The sequence below is a fragment of the Orcinus orca genome, chromosome 7 (assembly GCF_937001465.1).
Source record: "Orcinus orca chromosome 7, mOrcOrc1.1, whole genome shotgun sequence".
In the NCBI taxonomy this organism is placed as follows: domain Eukaryota; kingdom Metazoa; phylum Chordata; class Mammalia; order Artiodactyla; family Delphinidae; genus Orcinus; species Orcinus orca.
The window spans coordinates 58,136,078-58,159,851 of record NC_064565.1 but is presented as its reverse complement, the minus strand read 5'-3'; the positions used below and the strand labels follow the sequence as shown (position 1 = coordinate 58,159,851).

The 23,774-nt window shown below is 37.2% G+C and overlaps 1 protein-coding gene across 5 annotated transcripts in view; it reads left to right on the top strand.

Annotated features, from left to right (window-relative positions):
* The first annotated feature begins 8,887 nt into the window (after positions 1-8,887).
* FASTKD1 (FAST kinase domains 1) overlaps positions 8,888-23,774 on the top strand; it is a 33,796-nt gene continuing 18,909 nt past the window's right edge. The window contains exons 1-6 of one of the 5 annotated variants that reach the window (XM_033423516.2): positions 8,888-8,988; positions 10,989-11,507; positions 14,170-14,238; positions 18,449-18,574; positions 20,538-20,936; positions 22,986-23,096. In XM_033423516.2, coding sequence (XP_033279407.1) covers positions 11,173-11,507; positions 14,170-14,238; positions 18,449-18,574; positions 20,538-20,936; positions 22,986-23,096 — 1,040 coding nt within the window. In that variant the 5' untranslated portion in view covers positions 8,888-8,988; positions 10,989-11,172. Of the gene's footprint in view, positions 8,989-10,988; positions 11,508-14,169; positions 14,239-17,219; positions 17,385-18,448; positions 18,575-20,537; positions 20,937-22,985; positions 23,097-23,774 lie in introns of those variants that run through there. The other 4 variants (XM_033423518.2, XM_033423520.2, XM_033423517.2 and 1 more) reach the window with 4 other exon arrangements.

Genomic DNA, 23,774 nt, shown 5'->3' with positions numbered 1-23,774 from the left:
TTCTAAAAAACAGATGAACAAAGTGCTATTTGACAAAAGGAAGAAATTATAAAGGGCATTGACGCTCTTTGTTGTCGTTTTTAAATATTCTCACAGCAGCCCCATGATACAGATTATTATCCTTGTTTCACAGGTAAAGAAATTGAGGCTCAGGGAAGATAAGTGCCTCCCTCCCAGACACACTGTTCCTAAATACCAGAGCAAGGCTTTGACTGCAAATCCAGTTCTCCAGGGGAGACCACTATTTGGGACATATATTGTTATTTAATTGTTTTAACAGGCTGAGAATCCCTAGATTTTTAGAATTAATTCCCCCTGCTATTCAGGGGAGTTGGCGGCAATCATTGTGGAGATATGGGGTGAGTGAGTTTTAAAGGAAACAGCTAAGAGGACTTAGATTTTACTACTATATGAAAAGAACGTTAAGTTACAATCATTTAAATTTTTCACTCATTTACCTGAGGTAAATTAGTAATTATCAACAGCAGTCGGGCATGTGGTACTCTTAAGCATCTTCACCAATTTTATTAAATGTAAAACTGAGAGGACAATCCCTGCCACTTTTAAGCCATTGCCTTCATTGCAGGGGAGCAGCAGCATACTCCTCTTTGAACAGTTCAGAGGTTGTATGAATTTACACTTTGCAGTGAGGAGGGGAATTCTACAATACCTTTAAAAATCCGATTTATACTGAGCACTCTATTAAGATAGATTTTTTAAGCGTTGGTTTGTTTGACTTTTGTTTGTTCAGCTTCCTTCAGAATATTTTTTTATTTAGCTATGATATACAGATTTATTTTTTAGATTTCTACTTACTAGTAGAGGTAATGTGTGGCATTGCTGTGACATTGGTGTATTCTCCCTCTTTCCCACCCATTCAGTCAGAGACATCTTTGAGGATATATTACAGATTATACCATAGTTAACATTTTGAGGTGTACAAAGGTGACATTACTAATCTTGTTCTAGGATATACTATCTTCCTAGAGAGATAGACTTTCATATGAAGTGACTGAAGAATTATTTAACAGTAAAATATTAATAAGTACTTAGATATAGTATACATTATAAATGGTCAGATTTTAGAAGATTCTTGAAAGAAGTTTTGAAGCAGCATTACAAATGTCCATTCAAGGACTGGTGGCTGGTGCTGAACTATGACAAAGTTTTCACTGCTCTTTTCTTAAGAAGAGTTGTTTTGGGGGGAATTCCCTGTTGGTCCAATGGTTAGGACTCAGCACTTTCACTGCTGGGGCCCCAGGTTCAATCCCTGGTCGGGGAACTAAAATCCCATAAGCCATGTGGCACAGCCAAATAAGTTGTTTTGTTCATTTTAATTAAGCATATCACCTTTTCTCAGATGGTTATAGAATGTGATAGTTTTCTTTCTCTAGATGTCCTTACTTGGACAAATGAAAAATTGGCATGCTTTGCTGGGTCTCAAACATGTTGAAATTTCATTGGTCTGTGAAACCCAAAACTTTCCCAAATAGATTTGACATGGATTTATTGTTCCAAGAAGGAAGATGTTGCAAGTAACAGGAAGTATTATTATCTACATTAATATGGTGGCTTAAAGAACAAAGGATTTATTTCTCTCTTACATAATAGATCTGAGGTGAGAGGGCCAGATCAGAGGGCAGCTTTACTCCATATAGTCAGTCAGGACCTTGAGTTCCTTATATATAATTCCAATATGCTCCAGGGCCTTGACATTGCATGATTAGAGTGTATTGCCGGTTTCAGGCAGCAGGAAGGAAAGAGGTTATGTCTTAAGGCCTAAACAAGGAAGTAATACATGCCACTTTGCCTCTAATTCCATCAACAAAAACTTAATCGCAGGGCCAAACCCAATTACAGGGTACTGAGAAATGTAATATTGACATATGCCACAACTACTGAGCCTGTGCTCTGGAGCCTGTGAGCCACAACTACTGAGCCCGTGTGCCACAACTACTGAAGCCCATGCACCTAGAGCCCATGCTCCACAACGAGAGAAACCACTGCAATGAGAAGCCTGTGTACCACAATGAAGAGTAGTCTCCGCTCGCCGCAACTAGAGAAAGCCTGTGCTCAGCAACGAAGACCCAACACGGCCAAAAATAAAATAAATTTATTTTTAAAAAAAGATAGTTATTTGCATAATTAGTTTATGTGACCATTTCGTACTATGAGCACACAAGATTTGCTGTGATGTTGCTAGCATTTTGAAATACATTTAGACTCTAGCACTTGTAGGTGAACTGTTAGAATCACTTTTATTAACAGATTTAAAGAAAAAAATTTTATAATCATCAAAACGGGGTTTCAAGGGGTGACTTCAGTTAGACCTTAACTTACTTTGTATGCCTTTTTTAAGGGTAGGATTTTAAAATTAAAGTTTAACATATATTCATAAACCGTAAGTATAGCTTCATACATTTTTACAAAGTGAACATACAGGTGTAACCTCCACTAGATTAAGACATAGAGCAATATCAGCATCCCGGAAGCGCCCCTCATACCCCCACCCCATAATGCTATCACCCCACCCCTATCAAAGATAATTTCTATTTGGAGCTCCATCAGCATATATTAGTTTTGTCTGTTTTAGAAACTTATATAAATGGAATTATGCATATATATTCATTTGTGGCTGGCTTTTTTGCTCAACGTTGTGTTTGTGAGATTATCAATATTGCTGCGTGCAACAATAGTTTGTTATTTCTAATGTCCGTATAGTACTCCATTATATGTGTGTATTAGTTGGGGTTCTCCGAAGAAACAGAAGGAATAGGATATAAATAGGAAGAGAATTATTATGAAGAATTGGCTCACGTGATTATGAGGGCTGAAAAGTCTCACAATCTGCTGTCTGCAAGCTAGAGACCCTGGAAAGCCGGTGGTATAATTCCAGTCCAAGTTCCAGATCCAGGGGAGCTGATGGTGAAAATCTCAGTCCAAGGGCGGAAGACCAATATCCCAGCTTAAGCAGCCAGGCAGGAAGCAGAAGGGGTGAATTCCTCCTTCCTGTGCCTTCTTGTTCTATTAAGGCCCTCCATGGACTGGATAATGCCCACCCACATTGGGGAGGGCAGTCTACTTTACTGAGTCCACCAGTTCAAATGCTAATCTCATCCAGAAACACCCTCACAGACACACCTAAAAATAATGTTTAATCTGGGTAGCCCTTGGCCCAGTCAAGTTGACACATAAAATTGACCATCTCAATGGGTATTGAATAATTTATCCATTCTACTTTAGATGGATATTTGTGTTGTTTTTGAGTTTTAGATATTATGAATAAAGTTTTTATGAAATTCTTGAATCTGGTATATTGGAGCACATATATTTTGCACGTACGTTGGAAATATACCTAGGAATGGAATTGTTGGATCTTAGGGTGTGGATAGAATCAGCTTTGGTAGATACTGCCAATGAGTTTTCTGAAGTGGTTGTACAATATTTTTGTTGTATGTGCCTTTTTTTTTTTTTTTTTTTTTTGGTGGTACACGGGCCTCTCACTGTTGTGGCCTCTCCCATTGCGGAGCACAGGCTCCGGACGCGCAGGCTCAGCGGCCATGGCTCACAGGCCCAGCCGCTCCGCGGCATGTGGGATCTTCCCGGACCCGGACACGAACCCGTGTCCCCTGCATCGGCAGGTGGACTCTCAACCACTGCACCACCAGGGAAGCCCTGTATGTGCCGTTTGATTCCAATATTAGTGAGAACTCTCGTTTGCAAATAAGAGATGCCCAGCTTGAAGTAGTTTAGGTAAAATTGGGAATGTATTGCTTCGTGAAACAAAACTGTTGGACACTGTGGTGGCTTTAAAAACATGTCCGTAAGTTCCTTAATGTGACTTTCTTCCAACGACTAAGGCAAAGTGATAGTTTGTGATTTTTGGAGACTATGTCATAAAAGCATTTTGATTTCCTCCTTGCTGTGTCTCTTGGATCAGTCACTCTAGGGGAAATCAGCTGCCATGTCTTTAAGACACTCAAGCAGACTATGGAGAGGCACGTGTGGCAAGAAACAGGCTTCCTGGAAAAAGCCATAGAGGAATTGAGGCCTCCTGCCAACAGCCATGTGAGTGAGCCATTTAAAAGCAATCCTCTGGCCTCAGTCAAGCCTTCAAATAACTCCAGTCCTTGTTGACATCTGAGTTCAATTACATTAGAAATTGTGAGCCAGAACTGTTTTGCTAAGCTACTTCTGAATTTCTGATCCACAGAAGCTGTGGGATAATAAATATTATTTTAATTCATTAAGTTTGGGCATGTATTTTATACAGCAGTGTATAACCAATACAGAGAAGAAAAAATAGATGGAATGTCACAGAACTTCTCTCTTGTCTAATTCTACTTACCTGTTTTTTGGCTTCATTCTCTTGACTGACTCCTTCAAGAGGCTATGTCACATCTTGATAAACGGAGTCTCTGCCAGCTCCAATTATAAAATGCCAGAAAAGTCTTCGATTAGCATTGCAGTGACAGCCCCAAAATTTGTGCCTTCCCTTACAAAGTGAGAGGTGTCACTGGGAAATGTTTGTGCCTCCTCTTACAAAGTGAGGGATGTCACTGGGAAATGTTTGTGCCTCCCCTTACAAAGTAAGGGGTGTCACGGGGAAATGTCTGTCCTGCTAAGAACTACGTTTTCTTGCATCTGAGTAAGCATATGCAAATACTTCTCATCAGTGGAAAGTGCATGAAAATGATGTGTATTACATCCAGACCAAGATATTTATGAAGTGCTGTGCTTTTCCATGTCATCTCTTCCTGTTTCCATCAGCTGGATCCAGAGTATTTTAAAGGCTTGGGAGATTATTGAAGAAGCCTAGTTTCCTGAATCTCTGTGTGGAGAAAAGTCCTCCACTGACCAGGGATACCCACTGGTTGTAATGTGATGTGATTGAGAAATCAAATTCTGTAGATTAAGCCATTGATATTTGGCTTTATTCATTACAGCAGACATCATTACCCATCTAATAGGCCAAGGTCCTGAAGCAGTACTAGATTTGGTCTAGCCTGGGTCATTTCAGTCTTTGTAGTGTGAAGTATGGAGTCTGATACCAAAAGAGGGGAAGTAGATGGGCTGGACTACTACAATTAACCTACATTTACTTTAGAACAATGAAAATTTTTGCTTCTACCCATAGATAAATAAATTATTGTTCTAATTTTCTATTATATTGCCAATATTATGTTTAACTTTTTAAAAGTGCATGTCTATTGTCACATATATTTCACAGTAATATAAACAAGTGTATAAATTTGAACATTCTATAGAGGTTTAAAATTTAATAATTGCCCCTAACCCTTTCCAATTACATTTCCTTGAGGTATCCAATGATACTCTTCTCTATTCCTATTGTAACATTAAAAAATCCTTATTTAGTATCCTTCCTCCCTCCCTTTGACAAAAATGAGATCACATCACACATATTACATATTATGCTTTCATTTGAATAAAAGTATAGGGGCTTCCCTGGTGGCGCAGTGGTTGAGAGTCTGCCTGCTGATGCAGGGGACACGGGTTTGTGCCCCAGTCCGGAAGGATCCCACATGCTGCGGAACGGCTAGGCCCGTGGGCCATGGCCCCGGATCCTGCGCGTCCGGAGCCTGTGCTCTGCAATGGGAGAGGCCACAGCAGTGAGAGGCCCGCGTACCGCAAAAAAAAAAAAAAAAAAAAAAAAAATCATGAACATCTTTGATAGCTATACAGCATTCCATAGTATGGGCATACTATAATTTATCTAGTCATTCTCCTATTGGACATTTCAGTTGTTTCAAGTTTTGGTTAATATAAACAATATTGTAATAAACATCCTTTTATGTATATCCTTATATATTGAGGTTTATAAATCTGTAGGAAAGATAGCCAGAGGTGAGATTATTGGGTCACATAATACATACACTTTGGGCCTCTCACTGTTGTGGCTTCTCTGGTTGCGGAGCACAGGCTCTGGACACACAGGCTCAGCGGCGATGGTTAACGGGCCTAGCCGCTCCGCGGCATGTGGGATCTTCCTGGACCGGGGCACGAACCCGTGTCTGCTGCATCGGCAGGCGGACTCTCAACCACTGCACCACCAGGGAAGCCCCTTGAACATTTTTTCACGTGCCTGTGGCCATGGAGTAAGGTCTATTGAAGTCCTTTGCCCATTAAAGAAATCTTTTTGTCATTGGGTTGTAGGAGTTCTTTACATATTCTAAATATTAATCCCTGCAGATACATCAATTGCAATATTTTCTCCCATTCTGTGGGTTGCCTTTTCACTCTGTTGATAGTGTCCTTTGATGCATACAAGTTTTTTTAGTTTGATGAAGTCCAGTTAACCTATTTTGTTCTCTTGGTGCCAATAATTTTGGTGTTATATCCAACAAACACATTTTTTTACTGGCAGAATTACTCCAGGAGAAAAAGCATTCATTAACTTGTGATAAAAAAGAAAAACAGTTCCTGATGTTTGGAAACTGATCTGATGTTCATAGCTAAGCATCAATGTTATTTCAAACTAATCTGGCACAATTTAAAGCATGTTGGCCTCCTGTGGGAATAAGGAATCTCATAGAACATCAAGATCAGACAAATTCACTATGCAACACAAAATACCAAAGATTCCCCTTTTGCTAAATGAATGAATGCTACTTCTTTACCAATTTCAGCTTTATCCCCACTTCGGTCAGCCTTCTCTATAGTTAAAATTTATTAAGGTACCCAATCACAGAATTGCCCTGTTTCCTGACAGCACCCAAGATAGGGCAAACCTCATCTTCCTTAGGCCCTCCCCGAAATTACCCACCAAAGCCCAAATCCTGTAAGAGGTTCTTTCTAACACTCTTTTATTGAGCTGCCAAATGGTTTCCTACAGTGTTCATTTTCCTGAGCTGTAACAAGAAGTCCATCAACTGCAGGTTCCTGGTGGGTTTTGGCTGAAGGGCATTGACATTTACTAAGAGGAAAGTTAGAGCCACCCTTTGTTAACCACTTGTCAGCCCTTGTAAAAGATACTTCTTCATGACTTAAATCATTAGCTAAAATGAAATTTTATAGCTGTGGATTTAAATTATTACCCTAGTTTTGTTCTCAGGTGTGATTTGTATATAAATATGTATTTTATGAATGCTGTAGGCTTCAAGTAAAGGAAAAAGTCCCTAACAGTGACTAAACAAAAAGGATTTTCTTTTCTCACATGGACAGTGTTTCTAGAGGAAGGCAAGCTGTTGGCATCTGTTTGTTCCTTAGACTCATCTCCTAATAATTCCACAAACAGGTGAGAAGGAGACAAACAGCCCCTAACAAGTGAAGAAACTGTCCTGTCACTATCATTTAGGCCTTACTGTTGCCAGGAGCTGATCTGGCACTCATAGCTCAGCCTTGGTATTCTGTTGAACATAACAATTGCACAGAATGCCAACATGAAACAAGGTTACTCTCTGACTGATGGGTCAAGACCAAAACAAGACCATTCCGTAATTATACCTGAACTCAGACAAAAACAAGAATATTGTCCAAACCGGGACTTCCCTGGTGGTGCAGTGGTTAAGAATCTGCCTGCCAACGCAGGGGACATGGGTTCAAGCCCTGGTCTGGGAAGATCCCACATGCCACGGAGCAGCTAAGCCCGTGTGCCACAACTACTGAGCCTGCGCTCTAGAGCCCATGAGCCACAACTACTGAAGCCTGCGTGCCTAGAGCCTGTGCTCCGCAACAAGAGAAGCCACTGCAAGGAGAAGCCCACGCACTGCAATGAGTAGCCCCCACTTGCTGCAACTAGAGAAAGCCTGTGTGCAGCAGCAAAGACCCAACGCAGCCAAATATAAATAAGTAAATAAATTTATTAAAAAAAAAGAATATTGTCCAAACCACAAAAAATGACCAAACATCCACTTATCTTAGCTAATATGAGTGAGGGCTGCTTCTTTACCAATTACAGCTTCAACCTCACTTCGTTCTTTCTGACTTCTAGATAAAGTTTATTAAAATACTCAGTGAAATTCTCACAGCAGCTAATGTATAGAAAAGTCCCTCTTAAACCCCTGAATCACTTAACACAAGGCCAAATACTATAGTAAGTTCTTTCTAACACCATCTTAATTTGACACCCCTTAGGGTGTGTTCTGCTTCATTGCAGCCAACCAGTAATTCCAACTTTAGGTGTATTCCTGGTGGTCTTTGACTGAAGGGCATTGACACAGGTCATGCTGAGTCTCATCCCTATGCTTTTTCTCACATTTGTTCTGAAACCCCTTCTGTCCTGTGCATTCAGATCGACCTCAGTTTTCATATTTATTACCAGTTGATCTAGTTTCCAACAATCCAAATCAGTGCTACTCCAAGAGTGCTCTGCGATTAGTGGTTGCCTAGGGTGTTGGGGGTGTGGGGGGAGTGACTGCTAAATGGTTACAGAGTTTCCTTTTGGAGTTATAAAAATATTCTAAAATTGATTGTGGTGATGTTCCACAACTCTGAATTAAGAAAAGCCACTGAATTATACACCATAAATGGGTGAATCGTATGGTGTGTAAATAATTTCTCAATAAAGCTCTTAAATTTTTTGTGGTCTGGAACTGGTACCTGCCTACCACTACGCAAGTGCAGAAACTGAGAGAAATTTGATGCTTTTATAGCATTCGATAGTTATTCCATACACGTTGAACATAAATAAAAATCTGGACGTGTCTTTTCCATGTTTAAGTTTTCAAATTTCACTTTTCTCAGTATTCATTTCTACTGTATATTATAAAAATATCAGTCTTCACGGACTGGGAGAAAACCTCATATAGTTGAGAAACACGTGCCCTAAGGACCTATAACTTCAAGATGTGTGGCCCGAGTGTCTCAATGAGGAACTACAATACCCAGAATTCCTACCAAATGCGTAAGCGACGTCTATTCCGCCGACCTCGCCGCGACGTGCCCTTGGGCGTGTAGTGCGTGCCTCTGGTAGTGCACGCTGTGTGCGCTTGGCCTCTTTTCATGGTTTGGGGACGGACACCACGAGAGGTAAGGTGATGTCTTTCGAGGAAAGGCTAAAAACTCTGGAATATGAGGGAGGCGTGAGCGACACAACCGAGCCTGTTGCGTCCCTTGCTGGGAGACGTGGAATAGGCTGGAGTTCTGAGCCCTCGTAACCAGGCTTAACCGCGATCCTTCAGAAAAGTTCTCTGGCGTTGAAGGAAAAACTTGCCCGCAGGTCCCGGCCGGCTGGCGGCGATAGGTTTTCTTTTTAATCAGAGCACATTCTCGGGCCGGGACCCTGGGTTCGGCTGAGAAACGGAGGCTTTCATCCGGGTATTGGATTTCCCGGAGCGCGGAGGACTAGGCAGGGCTGATCCCTCTCCCAGCCAGGACCGGGAGACCAAATTCATTCGTTCAGCTCCACTGTGTGCCAAGCGGGGAGGATGCCTGCCATTTGCCAAGGGTGTCGTTGTGTATCCTGCACAATACCTGTTCACGGCGGGTAACCTATCTGTCATTTATAGTCCCAAGGCCCCTCCTTTGGTTAAGTCACTTCCCCAAGGTCACTTAGCTGGGGACTTGACACCTTGGTATTGTAACCAGTGGGTTCTTTCCACTTTCAGATGTGAATAGGCAGGAGACTCTGCTTTGTGCAGAGTTTTTTGTGTATGTGTGTGATCCAAGTCGGCTTGGGTCGGGATACTGTACAGATTGCCACAAAGTAGTCAATATTGTCTCATCGTTTTTTCTTTGGCCTAGCCATAGGATTCTGAGGCATACTTTTAGTGTTGGTTTGTTAATGTAATGAGGATGTTCAAGTTGAAAGAACTGGGTGGTTGTCTCAGCTTCATTAGTACTAGAGTAGTTTTTTTTAACCTTTTTGAACCTAGCTTTTCTCTGTAAAATGCAAATGATAGCATCTACCTGGCAGGTTAATTGAGAGAATTTAATGGGATAACGTATTTTAAAAGTCCTTTGTAAAATGTTGCAGCAGTGTTAGATGATAGGATTTTAGTCCCAGCTTTTCTAACCATTGTTTCTCAACTAGAAATATAGACATTTATAATATATTTTAAAAACAAATTATTCTTTTTCTTTATTGTTTTTGGTTCTCCTGTTGCATCACTACGCAACTACATTACTTGATTTCTTCATATGTCCTGATTGGGCTTTAATCATCTCATTTATTGCTTAAAACCTACTTAAGGTCAATAGTGATTAAACTGTTTGAGTTCTTTTAGTGTACAAGGAGAAAGGAGCGAGAAATTATCTTGAAAGCAAATATACCAGAAATCATCCCTCTGAAAAAAACATTTTTTATTATGGCTCTGAATTAATGGCTACTCTTCGTAGAAACTATAAAGGCAAAATGTTTATTTATTGCAGTTTTATTCTTCTATTTAAAAAGATGCTTCTTTCTGGGTTGGGATTTTTTTTTTTCCCTTCTGCTTTTATAGTCAAATTTGAAAACTTCATGTTAAGTGTCAGATTTATCATTTTTAAAATGGAGTGTGGGGGGCTTCCCTGGTGGCGCAGTGGTTAAGAATCCGCCTGCCAATGCGGGTCGTGGGCCTCGAGCCCTAGTGCCGGAAGATCCCACATGCCGCGGAGCAACTAAGCCCATGTGCCACAACTACTGAGCCTGCGCTCTAGAGCCCGCGAGCCACAACTACTGAAGCCCGTGTGCCACAACTACTAAAGCCCACGAGTCTAGAGCCCTTGCTCTGCAACAAGAGAAGCCACTGCAATGAGAAGCCTGTGCACCGCAACAAAGAATAACCCCCGCTCACCGCAACCAGAGAAAGCCCGCACATAGCAGCGAAGACCCAATGCAGCCAAAAATAAATACTAAAATAAAATAAATAAATAAATAAAATAGAGTGTGGAAGGAAACCCCTTTTCCTGGATATTTAGTTGTGGATTAAATCCTGCTCTCAGGTTCAGGCTAAGAACAAAGTGTGTAATTAATGGAGGAAAAGCTTGTTATTTTAATTAGAATTTTGGAATTTGATAGTTATAACTCTGTTAAACTGATTTCTTTACAGAAATTGCATATTGGAATGGGATTTGGAGTCATCATAATGGAAGCAAGCTACATGAAGGAAAAACAGTTATTTTTATACCAGCATATTGCACCTGACTGCTAGTTGCAAATGGTTTTCTTTACGTAAGAAAATTTGTGATATAAATGAAAAGATAGTTTTTTTTCCTAGACTGATTGTTTACAATATGCTTCGCCTAAGAGCTATTTGTCCATTCTCCTGGAGAGTGTTTCAGTTTCGACCCTTTAGTTTCGAACCATTACTTAGTCGGATGAATAAGTGTACAGATGAAGAGCAAATATTTGATCTTATTGAAAAAAACAAAGCCATACTTTCAGAAAAGCAAGTGGCATGTGCACTCAGTATGCTTTGGCAGTTTCAAAAGCAGAAGACCAGCTTGTTAAAAAATGTGGAATGTATCAGAGACCATCCCCAATTTCTTACTCTTCATAATTTAGCTACAACTAAAATGGAATTCATGAATGACAATACCTTGGTGAATGTGTTATACATCATACAACAGTAAGTAATGTACTTTTAGATTTTATAGAAATGATTGTAGTTTATTTTTATATTTAATTTTCTAAAAAGCTCTAAACGGAAAAAAATGTTTTTTTCCCTTTTTCCTGATAAGCTAATTTTTTAAATTTAATTTTAATTTTATTTATTTTTGGCTGCATCAGGTCTTCGTTGCTGCGCGCGGGCTTTCTCTAGTTGTGGCAAGCGGGGCTACTCTTCATTACAGTGCGCGGGCTTCTCATTGCAGTGGCTTCTCTTGCTGCGGAGCACAGGCTGTAGGTGAGCAGGCTTCAGTAGTTGCAGCACGGCGGGCTCAGTGGTTATGGCACACGGGTTTAGTTGCTCTGCGGCATCTTCCCGGACCAGGGATCGAACCCGTGTCCCCTGCATTGGCAGGTGGATTCTTAACCACTGAGCCACCAGAGAATTGCCCTGATCATCTAATGTTTTAAAGATATGTAGAGGATATGCTTTGATTATGGTAATCATTTCACAGTGTATATACATATCAAAACATTATGCTGTACAACCTAAATATATACAATTTTTGTTAATCATATATCAATAAGGTTGGGAAAAAATTTAAAAAGAAAAGAAATTTTACATCATTCTCAAGGGAATCCAGCCTTCAGAAGAGCTGGATGCCCTAAATGAAGAATTGAGCAGCTATATAAAGGGAAAAAGGACACAAAAGTTAAAATTAATCTGTTTGTTAGTCTCATTGGTGAAATTATCCAGGGTGCAAGGGCCATTTAAGTAGCTATAGATGTCAGCACTGTATAAAGCAGAGATACAGTTGTTTTTATTAGGGTGTCAGCGTATACAAGAAAGGGGCTTAAGGCTTTACTTATTCTGGTGGGCGGTGTTAGACTAAAAAAGAGTGACATCCCTTTTTTGGTGATCTTTCTCAGATTTGCAAAGTTTTTTCTCTGAGGTACATCGTGGGATGTGTATGATAATCAGTTTTGTTTTCTCAGTGGTCATATTAGTTTGGAAAATGCTGAATCAGACGAAATTAAACAGATCTTTATTGGACTTCAGAGCATTCAGAGCCTGCAGGACTCTTCAATATACATATGCTAATGTATATTGTGAACCTTTCAGTGGGGATATTTTCCAAACTTACTTATCCACAAAACATTGTGTTGAACACCTCACAAGAACACTGCACAGATGGAGAAATGCTGCTTCATGGTGATTTGCCCCCAAACCGCATTTCTGTGTATCCCTCCTAAGTCATATTTTAGTGAGGAAAGGATTTTAAGAGTAAAATATAATTTTGTTTTCAAGTTTTTAAAATAGCATGTAGTTTGATTTTGTTTCATGACTCAACCTGAAAGTCTTTGACTTTTAGGAGAAAAAATAACCTAGCCTTAACATTATAAAGATGTTGAAATCGGTTAAAAAGATTTTTATATGTACAACATATAATATATATTGCTTAATTATATATAGAAAATATCCATTGTTAGTGAAGGTATATGCTTTGCATTGTTAGTGAAGGAACTGCCATATGCTTCTGGTGGTATAATATGTATCCAGAACTATAAAAATGTCCTCGGACCCAGTAATTTTGCTTCTAAGATTTATCCTAAGAAAGTAATCTGAGATACATGTAAAGATTCTTGGGCTTCCCTGGTGGCGCAGTGGATAAAAATCTGCCTGCCAATGCAGGGAACACAGGTTCCATCCCTGGTCTGGGAAGATCCCACATGCCGCAGAGCGGAGCAACTAAGCCCTTGCGCCGCAACTACTGATCCTGTGCTCTAGAGCTGGTGAGCCACAACAGCTCTAGCCCACGTGCCTAGAGCCTGTGCTTCGCAACAAGAGAAGCCACCGCAATGAGAAGCCCACACACCGCAACAAAAAGTAGCCCCCACTCTCCACAACTAGAGAAAGCCTGCGTGTAGCAATGAAGACCCAAAGCAGCCAAAAATAGATAAATACATAAATAAATTAAAAAAAAAAAGATTCTTGTACATGGTTATTCATCCCAACATTGTTTATAATATTGAAAAACTAAGATCCTAGTAAGTTGGTGAATGTTTAAATGATAATTTATTCACATAATTAATAGTACACAACCACCAAAAATTATGTTTTGAAGAATATGTAATGATATGGGTAAAATGTCCACAATATAATGTTAACTTACTGAAAAAGGCAGGATATAAAAATGTAAAAGAAATATGTATATGTCTTTAAGTATGTAGAAAAATAACTGGAAAGAAATGCTCCAAGTTAATGATGGTGGATATTTATGAGTAGCAGAGTTATAAATAATTTTTTATTACCCACTTAAAGTTTTTCTTTATTTTACAGACTTTTTCCTATAGAAATATTTTTTGCGGTCAGAGCAAAGTAGTACGTGTTAGGTGTACTTTTAACATAAAATATAACATTGAACATTTTTATTGTTCAGTGGAGGTCATTGAAATGTACAGATAAAAGGATGAGAAGGGCATGGGATAAAGTATAGGGGTTTATTAGATTGTACCAAGAAATCAGAATACTGAAATGAGACCAGACCAGAAATAAGGACTGATTGTGTAAGAATATAATAACTTGTGGTTTACTTTTGCATTATAATCCTTACTGCATGTATGTTTTTAATAATTTTAAAATGTTTCTGTATAGAAAATTATTTTCTCTTGATTTTATTGAGGTTTGGTTTTGAGGCCCATGACCCGCTAGTTGAAGCACTAGTTACAGAAGCATGGAGAAGACTGGAAAGGCAAGTACTTCGGGTTTTTCAACTAAGATCAGGGTTGTCCTTTTCAGGGTTAGCACAGTGAAATCTTATAGGGAAAGAATGAGGAGCTGCTGCCTAACTATCAAGCTTCATTAAAAAAATGTATTTAAATTCAGTTTACTTCGAGGGGTTTTTGATCATGTAAAGTGTGTTTATTTAGCATGGTGAAATCTTGTAGGAAAAGAATGGGGAATGTGTTTTTTTCCTTAAGAGAGAAAGAAAAGTATTTCAAATATTCCCTATTTAAGGGTGTGGAATGTAGTGTGCTTTAAACATATATAATTAATCAAAATATAAATAGAGTCACTGCTATTCTTGGACTAGGCTTTCTGAATTTTCTTTTCTGAAAGAGTTCTGCTTCAGAAAGAAAAACATTCTGAGTGATAGGCTGTCAGTAAAAACCCTAGATGTTCAGGAGTCATAAAAGGAGAAAGAAGATACCAGTTCAGGAGAAAGGAAAGCTATATAACTGTTTAGCAGCATCTATAGGTACTTGTCTATCACTCCATCTTTATGAAGAGGCAGTGAGCAGAGTCTTAGAAGCTAACAGTGTCTTAGAAGCTTTCAGGTCCACTACTGTGGATAGTATCAATTCAGATCTCTTTTCCACTCTATACACAGCTATATCTTTAGCATATTGCCATAATCAATAATCATCTAGAACGGGGCATGACCAGAAATACAGCCGCCCCCTCCCCCGTCCCACACCCCACGTTCATGGGGAACCTGGTGCTAAACCATTGGTAGACGACCTACTTCTGGGTGGGGTGTTTCATAGTAGCAGAGCAGCTCCCTGCTGTGATCTATTGAAAGTCAGCCCTCAACACAAGGGTTTGTAAAAAAATAAAAAGAGAAAAAAAGAAAGCAAAAAAAGAAATAAACAAATAATTATCTAGAAAAATGTGAAATTTGTTCAGAGTATTATGAGTACAGAGAAGCCTATGGTATCCTATACTATATTATTTATGTTTTATAAGAATATATGAGAAGCTCTCCGTTTATAAAACAGCTGAGATAGTAGCAGAGCTCATTTTGGCTATTTATGAAAACTTTGAATATTTAAACCTAGGGGTTCTGGATAGCCAAGGTCCATCATTAGTAGAATAAAGCAAATGTTAGTGAGGAAAGGGAAAATCAAGGTGGGAAAGAGACAGGAGGAAAACCACAGAACAATGCTCCCTCTAAACCAAATAGTAACCTAGGGCAGAAGAGAAAGGATTGACTAAGATAAGAAACTATAGCTGTTTATTTGTATTTAGATGAGAGGAGCAGCATAAACTTTACAGCTCCTCCTTTGTAGCAGCATATGTTTAAAGCATAAACAATGGTAAATTCTTACAGTTGTAGTCTTATAAAGCTCTGTAGGCCTTTGTTGTGTGAGCTGGATTAAATTAAACAAGGTACCCACCAGATCTCTGGGCTTAGAAATTCCACATTCATTTACTGAATGGTGGTTTTAGTTAATCTTATTATCTAAACCTGTTTGTTTTCTCTCTCCATTTTTGCATTCTCTCTACCTGTAACTATCTTTTTGTTGAGGGTAAGGAGAATAATCTTAGTGCTTTCATGAGCAATTCAAACTAGTCTTCCCGCAGTATCCAAGGACAATTGGTTCTAGCATCCCCTCAGATACCAAAATCCATGGATGCTCAAGTCCCTTATATAAAATGATGTAATATTGGCATAAAACCTACAGACATCCTCCCATCTACTTTAAATCATCTCGATTAATTATAATACCTAGTACAATAGAAATGCTGTGTAAATAGTTGCTCAGCATGCAGCACATTCAAGTTGTGCTCTTTGGAGCTTTCTGAAATTTGTTTTTTAACTGAATATTTTCGATTTGCTGTTGCTTGAATCCGTGGATTTGGAACCCTTGGATACGGAGGGCCGACTCTACTGGGTCTTTGGGGGTTAAATTTGGTCATTGTTGATAATAGCTCAAAACTTTTTTCTTCAAAGCAGCATTAAATGGTATGTGTATTACGTATCTTGAACAAATCAATTGTAGAATAGGTGCTTTTTTCATTTTGGTTTTACTCTCTACTACTTAAACAATTAAATTACAGATATGCAATTATACTTCCCAGTGAATCAGACATTTCTTTTTAATTTTTCTTAATTTCACAATAGCTCAGGTGATAATGACTTTGTTCTATGTGGTGTTTTTTTAATTTGTAGCAATACTTTTATTTTTTTATAATACTAAGTAATAAAATTTTTTAAACCCTAATTTGTATTCTATGTGTAGAGTTTCTAATAGAATCATAGAATAAATGTTAATTTCTGATTTTTTTATCGTCATGGTGGCCTATGATGTTAAATTTTTGTTACTATGGTAACTTAATTAAATGATTTTGCTATAATATCTATGAATTTGTTATATAAATATAATTTGTAATGATTCAAATAGAATAGATTATTATGAATTAACACTATATGGTGGATCATAGCAAGAATAATTAGCATGCATTTGAAATTCAAATTAAAAACCCTCTTTATTATGGAAGATTTTAAACATTTACTAAAGTAGAGAAATTAGTATAATGAACTCCTTTGTATGCATCATCCAGTGTCAACGATTACCAACAGATAGCAGTCTTGTTTTGTCTAGATCACCTCCAGTTCCCTCCCTACCCTTCAGTATAGTTTAAATTGTGGTATCATTTCATCAGTAAATACCTTAGTATATATTTCTGATAGACAAAAAACACTCTTTAAAAATATATATATAATCACCATGCCATTTTTTATACCTACGAAAATGAACAATTATTCCTTAAATTCCCTAATAACTGAGTTCATATTTCCTTGATTGCTCTAAAAAAGGTCTTTTTGTAAGGCAGTTTGTTTAAATAAGTATCCAAACAAGGTTTACTGATTACATTTAGTCAAGATTTTCTCTGCCCTTTTTTTTTTTTTTTTTTTTTTTGCGGTACGCGGGCCTCTCACTGCCGTGGCCTCCCGCTGCGGAGCACAGGCTCCGGACGCGCAGGCTCAGCGGCCATGGCTCACGGGCCCAGCCGCTCCGCGGCATGTGGGATCCTCCAATGAACCTGCGTCCCCTGCATCAGCAGGTGGACTCCCAACCACTGCGCCACCAGGGAAGCCCTCTGCCTTTTTTTGTAAGTACTCATTTTATTAAAGGATATCGTTTAAAATTACACCAATCATAAGTATGCATCTTGATGAATTTTCACATACTGAAAATACACTTATACTTCTGTGTAATAGCACCAAGATCAAGACAAAGAATATCACTAGTTTCCCAGAAGTTTCTTTCATGCTCTCTTCCAATCACTCCCTACCTTCCCGCCCTAAGAGTGACACTCTCTTGGCTTCTACTACCATAAATTAGTTTTGCTTTTATAAAAATGAAATCCTGGGAATTCCCTGGTGGTCCAGTGGGTAGGACTCGGCACTCTCAACTGTTGTGGCCTGGGTTCAATCCCTGGTTGGGGAACTAAGATCCTGCAAGCCGTGCAGCATGGCCAAAAAACAAAAAGAAAAAAAAGAGCGAGAAATCATATAGTAAGAACTCTTATACCTAGTGTATTTCACTCAATATATTTTAAAGATTCTTCCATGATATTGCACTATTTGTTATTTTTTATTGCTGTATAGTATTCTAGGAATATGTGCAATTTATTCACTGTACTCTTGATGGACATTGAGACTGTTGCTATTTAGCATTTAGTTTTTTGCTGTTACATATTATGCTGCTGTGCAGTTCCTTATGCTTGTCTTTTAGTGAATTCAAAGTCTTTAAAAATCTGTAACAATTCTCCTTCCTGCTCATTTGTCTTGCCATTTACTTGTTGAAGAAATCGAGTCGTTTTTCCTATAGGAAAATTCTGAAGTTTTTCAAGCATGATTGTAGTAGAGGTTGTATTATTTGTTAATATACAACCTTGAGTTGAAATTGTTCTGTCCTCAAAAAATTAATATGTAAACGATTCAAACAATTTCAAGTGTTTTTTTTCCCTTTTTAAAATCTTCAAGTAGAATTTGGCTTTTTAACTCTTAGCCTGGGTTACTTTTATAATAATAAATAATCAACATTTTAGAAAAATTCATTTTATAGTAGTAATATATTAGTATTTTTTATTGCTTTTTATTTTATAACTGTGTATTATGTTTTAAGTGAAAATAAATGGTAATGATCCCCTTTGTATATTTACTTTAATAGGTTTGATATTAACATGCTGTCAAAATTTTCCTCTTGCCTGGCAGATCAACATTTATGTTTTAGTCCATTAATGGGAAAAATAGCTGATATTGTAAATAGGAACTTGGAAACGATACAGGACTTAAGGTAAATCTATGTAGGGGCTTTGTGTCATGGTGGAAAGATTCTGGGCTTTGAATGCACACACACTTAGACTTGCTAGTTCCTAACTATGTGACTTTATAATCTCTTGGAAGTTCACTGTCCTCATCTATACAACAGGTATAGTAGTACCTACTGTGCAATGTTGCTGTGGGAATTAGAGATGAAATATGTAAAGTATAACACAATGTTGTCAAGATTTGTGATTTTTCCTTACTTGCAAGCTAACATGTTTGCCTACCATCCTTACAACCTCATTTAACCTTAATTACCTCCTGGAAGGCCCTACCTCTAAATATAGTCATATTGCCAGCTAGGGCTTTAACATATAGATTTGGAGTGGGGGGGAACCATAGTTCAGTCTATAGCATACACCAGTGTTCAAAGCAGCATTAGTCATAATAGCCAAAGGGTGGAAACAACCTTAATGTCCATCAACAAATGATTGGGCAATCAACATTTGGTATATACCCACAATGGAATATCATTCAGCCTTAAAAAGGCGGGAAATTCTGATATATGTTACAACATGGATGAACCCTGAAGACATTACGCTAAGTGAAATAAGCTATACACAAAAGTACAAGTATTGTATGATTTCACTTTATATGAGGTACCTAGAGTAGTCAGATTCATAGGAACAAAGTAGAATGGTTGTTGCCAGGGGTTGGGGGAGGGGAGAATGGGGAATTACTATTTAATCGGTAGTTTTAGTTTGAGAAGATGAAAAAGTCTTGCAGACGGATGGTGGTGTTGGTTGTACAACAGTGTGAATGTACTTAATACAACTGAACTGTACACTTAAAAATGTTTAAAATGGTAAATTTTATATATATTTTCACACATACATGAAAGTAGCTTATAAAAGCAGAGACAATAAAAATCACTGTAAAGTAAATTTTTTTAACTTTAAAAAATTATTATAGACCCATTTGAGAATCTAATGAAATCTTTGGACATTTCCCCACTCCAAACTGCAATTACAAATATATATACAATTAAAAAAAATCGTATTCAAAGGGTTTATGATTAAACTAAATAGCAATGCTAGTTTACTAATTAATGTTAATTGGTACTAACATTAAACATTCTGATTAGAGAAGCCAAAGTATTGTATAACTGGGTTTTTAAAAAATAATTTGTTTTATTGAAAGAATTGAAGAAATTTTGAAACAAAAAAATGCAAACAGGCCCCCTATCCTAATGGTTGAGATATTCATGTCTTTTTTGTAGATTGTTTTATAATTATTATCCCCACATGTTTGTTATATATCTTACATTTTGCATTCTTTATTCATTATTAGGTATATTCTTATATTTAGAGTTTCTTGATTTTTGTATCATGTAAGAACTGTCTTTTGAAAGCAGAGACCTCACCTTTGTAATTTTGGTGTTTTCCACAGTGCTTAGAAGATTGATTTATGTTTCTTAAGAGTGTTTATTGAGGGAAGAAATATTCAAATTCAATATTGTCCTACTGTTATATATTAATATTAATGTAGCCTGAAACATTAAAAAATATGAAATCATTAGTGAGAAATATTTTGCCAAGATTTTTACTGGTAAATTACAGATACACAGAGAGAGGAACAAAGCGAAGTCTACTTCCAAAAATATAGAATGAGACTTTCCATGTTGCATTCAATGGGCTGTTGGCCCACAGTGATTTCTGAGTAAATTTCACTAAAATATTTTCCTTCAAAGCATTTATCTATAGAACGAGATATTATACACACTAAAAAAAAATTATTTCAATTCTTTTTTGCCTAAAGGGGTTTGATTAGTGGGAGATCAGAGTTCAAGTCCCATTAGTATTTAAAAGAAAAATTTTGTTGTATAAAACCTATAATATTTTTATCAGTTCCTTTCCGTTTCTAAGCATTTAGTCTTAGAATTGCTCATTTTTCTTAGATAATGTAAAAATCTTTGCATCTTCTTCCTTTTCCAGGTGCTTGTCTGTTTTAATGGTCAGCATATCTTCTTTAATATCACAGCGTTTTCAAGAGCAACTAGTGAACAAAGCAGAGCAACTTTTTGACACCATAGATTCTTCCCAGGTCAACATTGCAAGAAGAATAGTACAGTTTCTTCGAAATATTAAATATAGTTATTACCCACTATTGGAAAGGTGCAATAAAGTGTTTTTGAGCAATGTGAACCACCTTGATTTGGACTCCATAAGTAAAATACTTAGTCTATACCACTCTCTACAGTTTCATAGTTTTGAATTTCTTTTAATGACTAAGAAGAGGCTAACAGAATTGATTCCTCTGTTTGACCACCCAGCTAGCTTTGTAAAATTGTTTGTAACATTGGGACCTTTGGCAGGACCTGAAGAAGAGAAACAGTAAGTTCAGCTAAAAATACTTTACTTTTCTTGTTGAGAATATATAGAGCCTTCAAGCTTAGATCTTGCAGTTCTGGAAGCCAGAAAAGTCACTCCACTCAACTGTAGAAGGGAGAATTATCTCTTGTGCTCTGCTCCTTGATTCTTTCTCTGATTTTTCTAATTTACATCTCAAACTCTTAGTCTCCTACTGCTTTGAATGGGGGCCAATAATCCCCTGGTGCCCAACACAGCAGTGGATGTGGGAGAACATCATTTAAGTGCTATTCTCCCTTCTTAGGCCAGGTGACTGGCTTTACACAGAGAGATAAGACTCCCCCACCCCCAGTACAGAGTGTGGAATATTCAGAATTATAGTAGTCCTAACGATGGACCATTTTATGCTTTGGTGTCTTCAAATTCACCATCAAAAGCATTTATTATGCACATTGGTATATGTTCCCATTGTCAGGTTTGAGTGATTTTGGTCTGATTCCTATCTTTTAAGAATTTCCAGTTTTGCCAGATTTTTTTTTTAACATCTTTATTGGAGTATAATTGCTTTACAATGGTGTGTTAGTTTCTGCTGTATAACAAAGTGAATCAACTATGCATATACATATATCCCCATATCTCCTTCCTCTTGTGTCTCTCTCCCCCCCTCCCTATCCCACCCCTCTAGGTGGACACAAAGCACTGAGCTGATCTCCCTGTGCTATGCAGCTGCTTCCCACTAGCTATCTATTTTACATTTGGAAGTGTATACATGTCCATGCCACTCTCTCACTTCGTCCCAGCTTACCCTTCCCTCTCCCTGTGTCCTCAAGTCCATTCTCTCTGTCTATTTTGCCAGATTTGATGTAGATAGAAATATTTGGGCTATAAAGATGAGCAAATATTAAATTAATACATGATTACTAGATATGAGCAAACAAATAAGTTTGATTCATAGATTCAGTTGAGCAGGGGTTCCAGGAGTTACGTAATAGAGGTATCTGCCTCATTTCTGTTAGCAAAGACTTCATGGAGAGTTTTATTTTTAAGAGTCCTTTGAATTATATGAAGAAATTTAAGGGTACATTTTAAGAGACTATCAACATGGAAACAAGATGATTATTAAAAAATTTTTATTGGAATCTTTCTCTTTTTTTGTCACCATGCACTGTTAAAATCTTTTATGCCAAGGCAGTACAAAAGTTGAATTTAATTGAGTCCCTGCCTTCAAGGAATTTTTATTCCACTTGAGAGTGCAGAAATACGTAATTGAAATATGTAAATAGCATGACACTTCAACATAGTTTATGAGTAACTACTAAAATTAGTGATATAGATAGTAACTGCTGTGGGCAGACAGAAAAGTGAGAGAAAAACGTGGACTAAAATGGTTGGGAAAAGCTATGGGGAGAAGCTGGGTTTGAAATGTTTGATAAGGTTGGTGAAAAGGATGGTGTGGAACTATGTAGGATGAATAGAAAATGTATCTTTCTTTAGACTTCATTTTTAGGCTTGCCTTCTAAATTATTCTAAAAGACACACTTATATACTTTTATTACTGGATTACTTTGGATGGTTTCAAAATGGACCATCTTTGTAAATTTTCAGTTTATAATGTTATCGTAAGTAGTTAGTATATAAGATTTCTGTTAATATGCAGGTATATTGACTTCGTGGTCAGATCTTATTCAGTTTTAAAAAATTGGGGTAGAGTTGGAATATCAATTGTTAGTTCCTTAGCTCTCTAGCTAAAGTTCCTTAGCTCTCTAGCTAAGGTTTACAATGTTAGAATTATTAATTAACCAATTAATTTAAAAACATTTTATCTGTATTTTTTAAGAGATAGTTTAGGATTATAATGAGGCCTTAATTACTTTGAAGAAAACAATGTATTTTTCTTTATTTAATAGTATTTTGTATTATCCCCAGTTATGTGGGGAGAAAATTAGAATTATATATTGAATTCAGTTTTTCTTTCTATTATTTTCTATTTCTTACCTAAGAACTTATTTTTTAAAAAAATTTGTAAGCTAATCATCAGTTTTTCAACATAAAAATATTTTTCTTTGCTTCTAGACTTAAATCAACCATATTATTGATGTCAGAGGAGTTGACTAGCCAGCAAGCCCTGGCAGTGATGGGAGCCATGGAAGAGATGGAAAGCAGAAATTCACATCTGATTAAAAAGTAATCTTTTCTGAAATTCATGGTGTTAAGTTTAGTTGACATTCATAAGTTACTATTTTTTTTTTGAGAAAAAAACTTAGTTTTTTTTCCTGTAATCTTGGTTTTGAAGAACTACGGAATTAACATTTAAGTCATTGTTTATTTTCTAAATAATTTATTTTTCAAAATAGAGATTTTTAAATAGTTTATAGCATATTTCATTTCATTTGCTGCAGAGGATATAATCTAGGAAAGTGGAGAGCATAGAGCAGAACTGACTTTAAAAGGATGTAGAACAGTTAACATCTATATGAACTTGAATTGTTTCACACTACAGTTGTTACCTTGAAATCATACTGCCATATATTGCCTTTTTTATTAACTTGACATTTAAGAAGAGACAAAAATACATGGTTCAGTTTGTGTATATTTATCTTTTCATTATCATAATATTATATATTCCTTTAAAAGATATTCCTTTTGCCCTAATTCTTCCAACTTATTGTCTCTTCGCATTTCCCATTGCTTTTAAGCATCTCCGTTAGAGGACCAGTGGATTTAAGGAAGAAAATTAAATCAGTTTTACATTTCTGTCATCATCTTGAGACAGTTCTTCAAGAACAGAAAACCTTGTGTCATTCATTGCTGTTTCTCCAGCACAGAGCATGTCTGGCATGAAACAGCTCCTCAGTAAAAGTT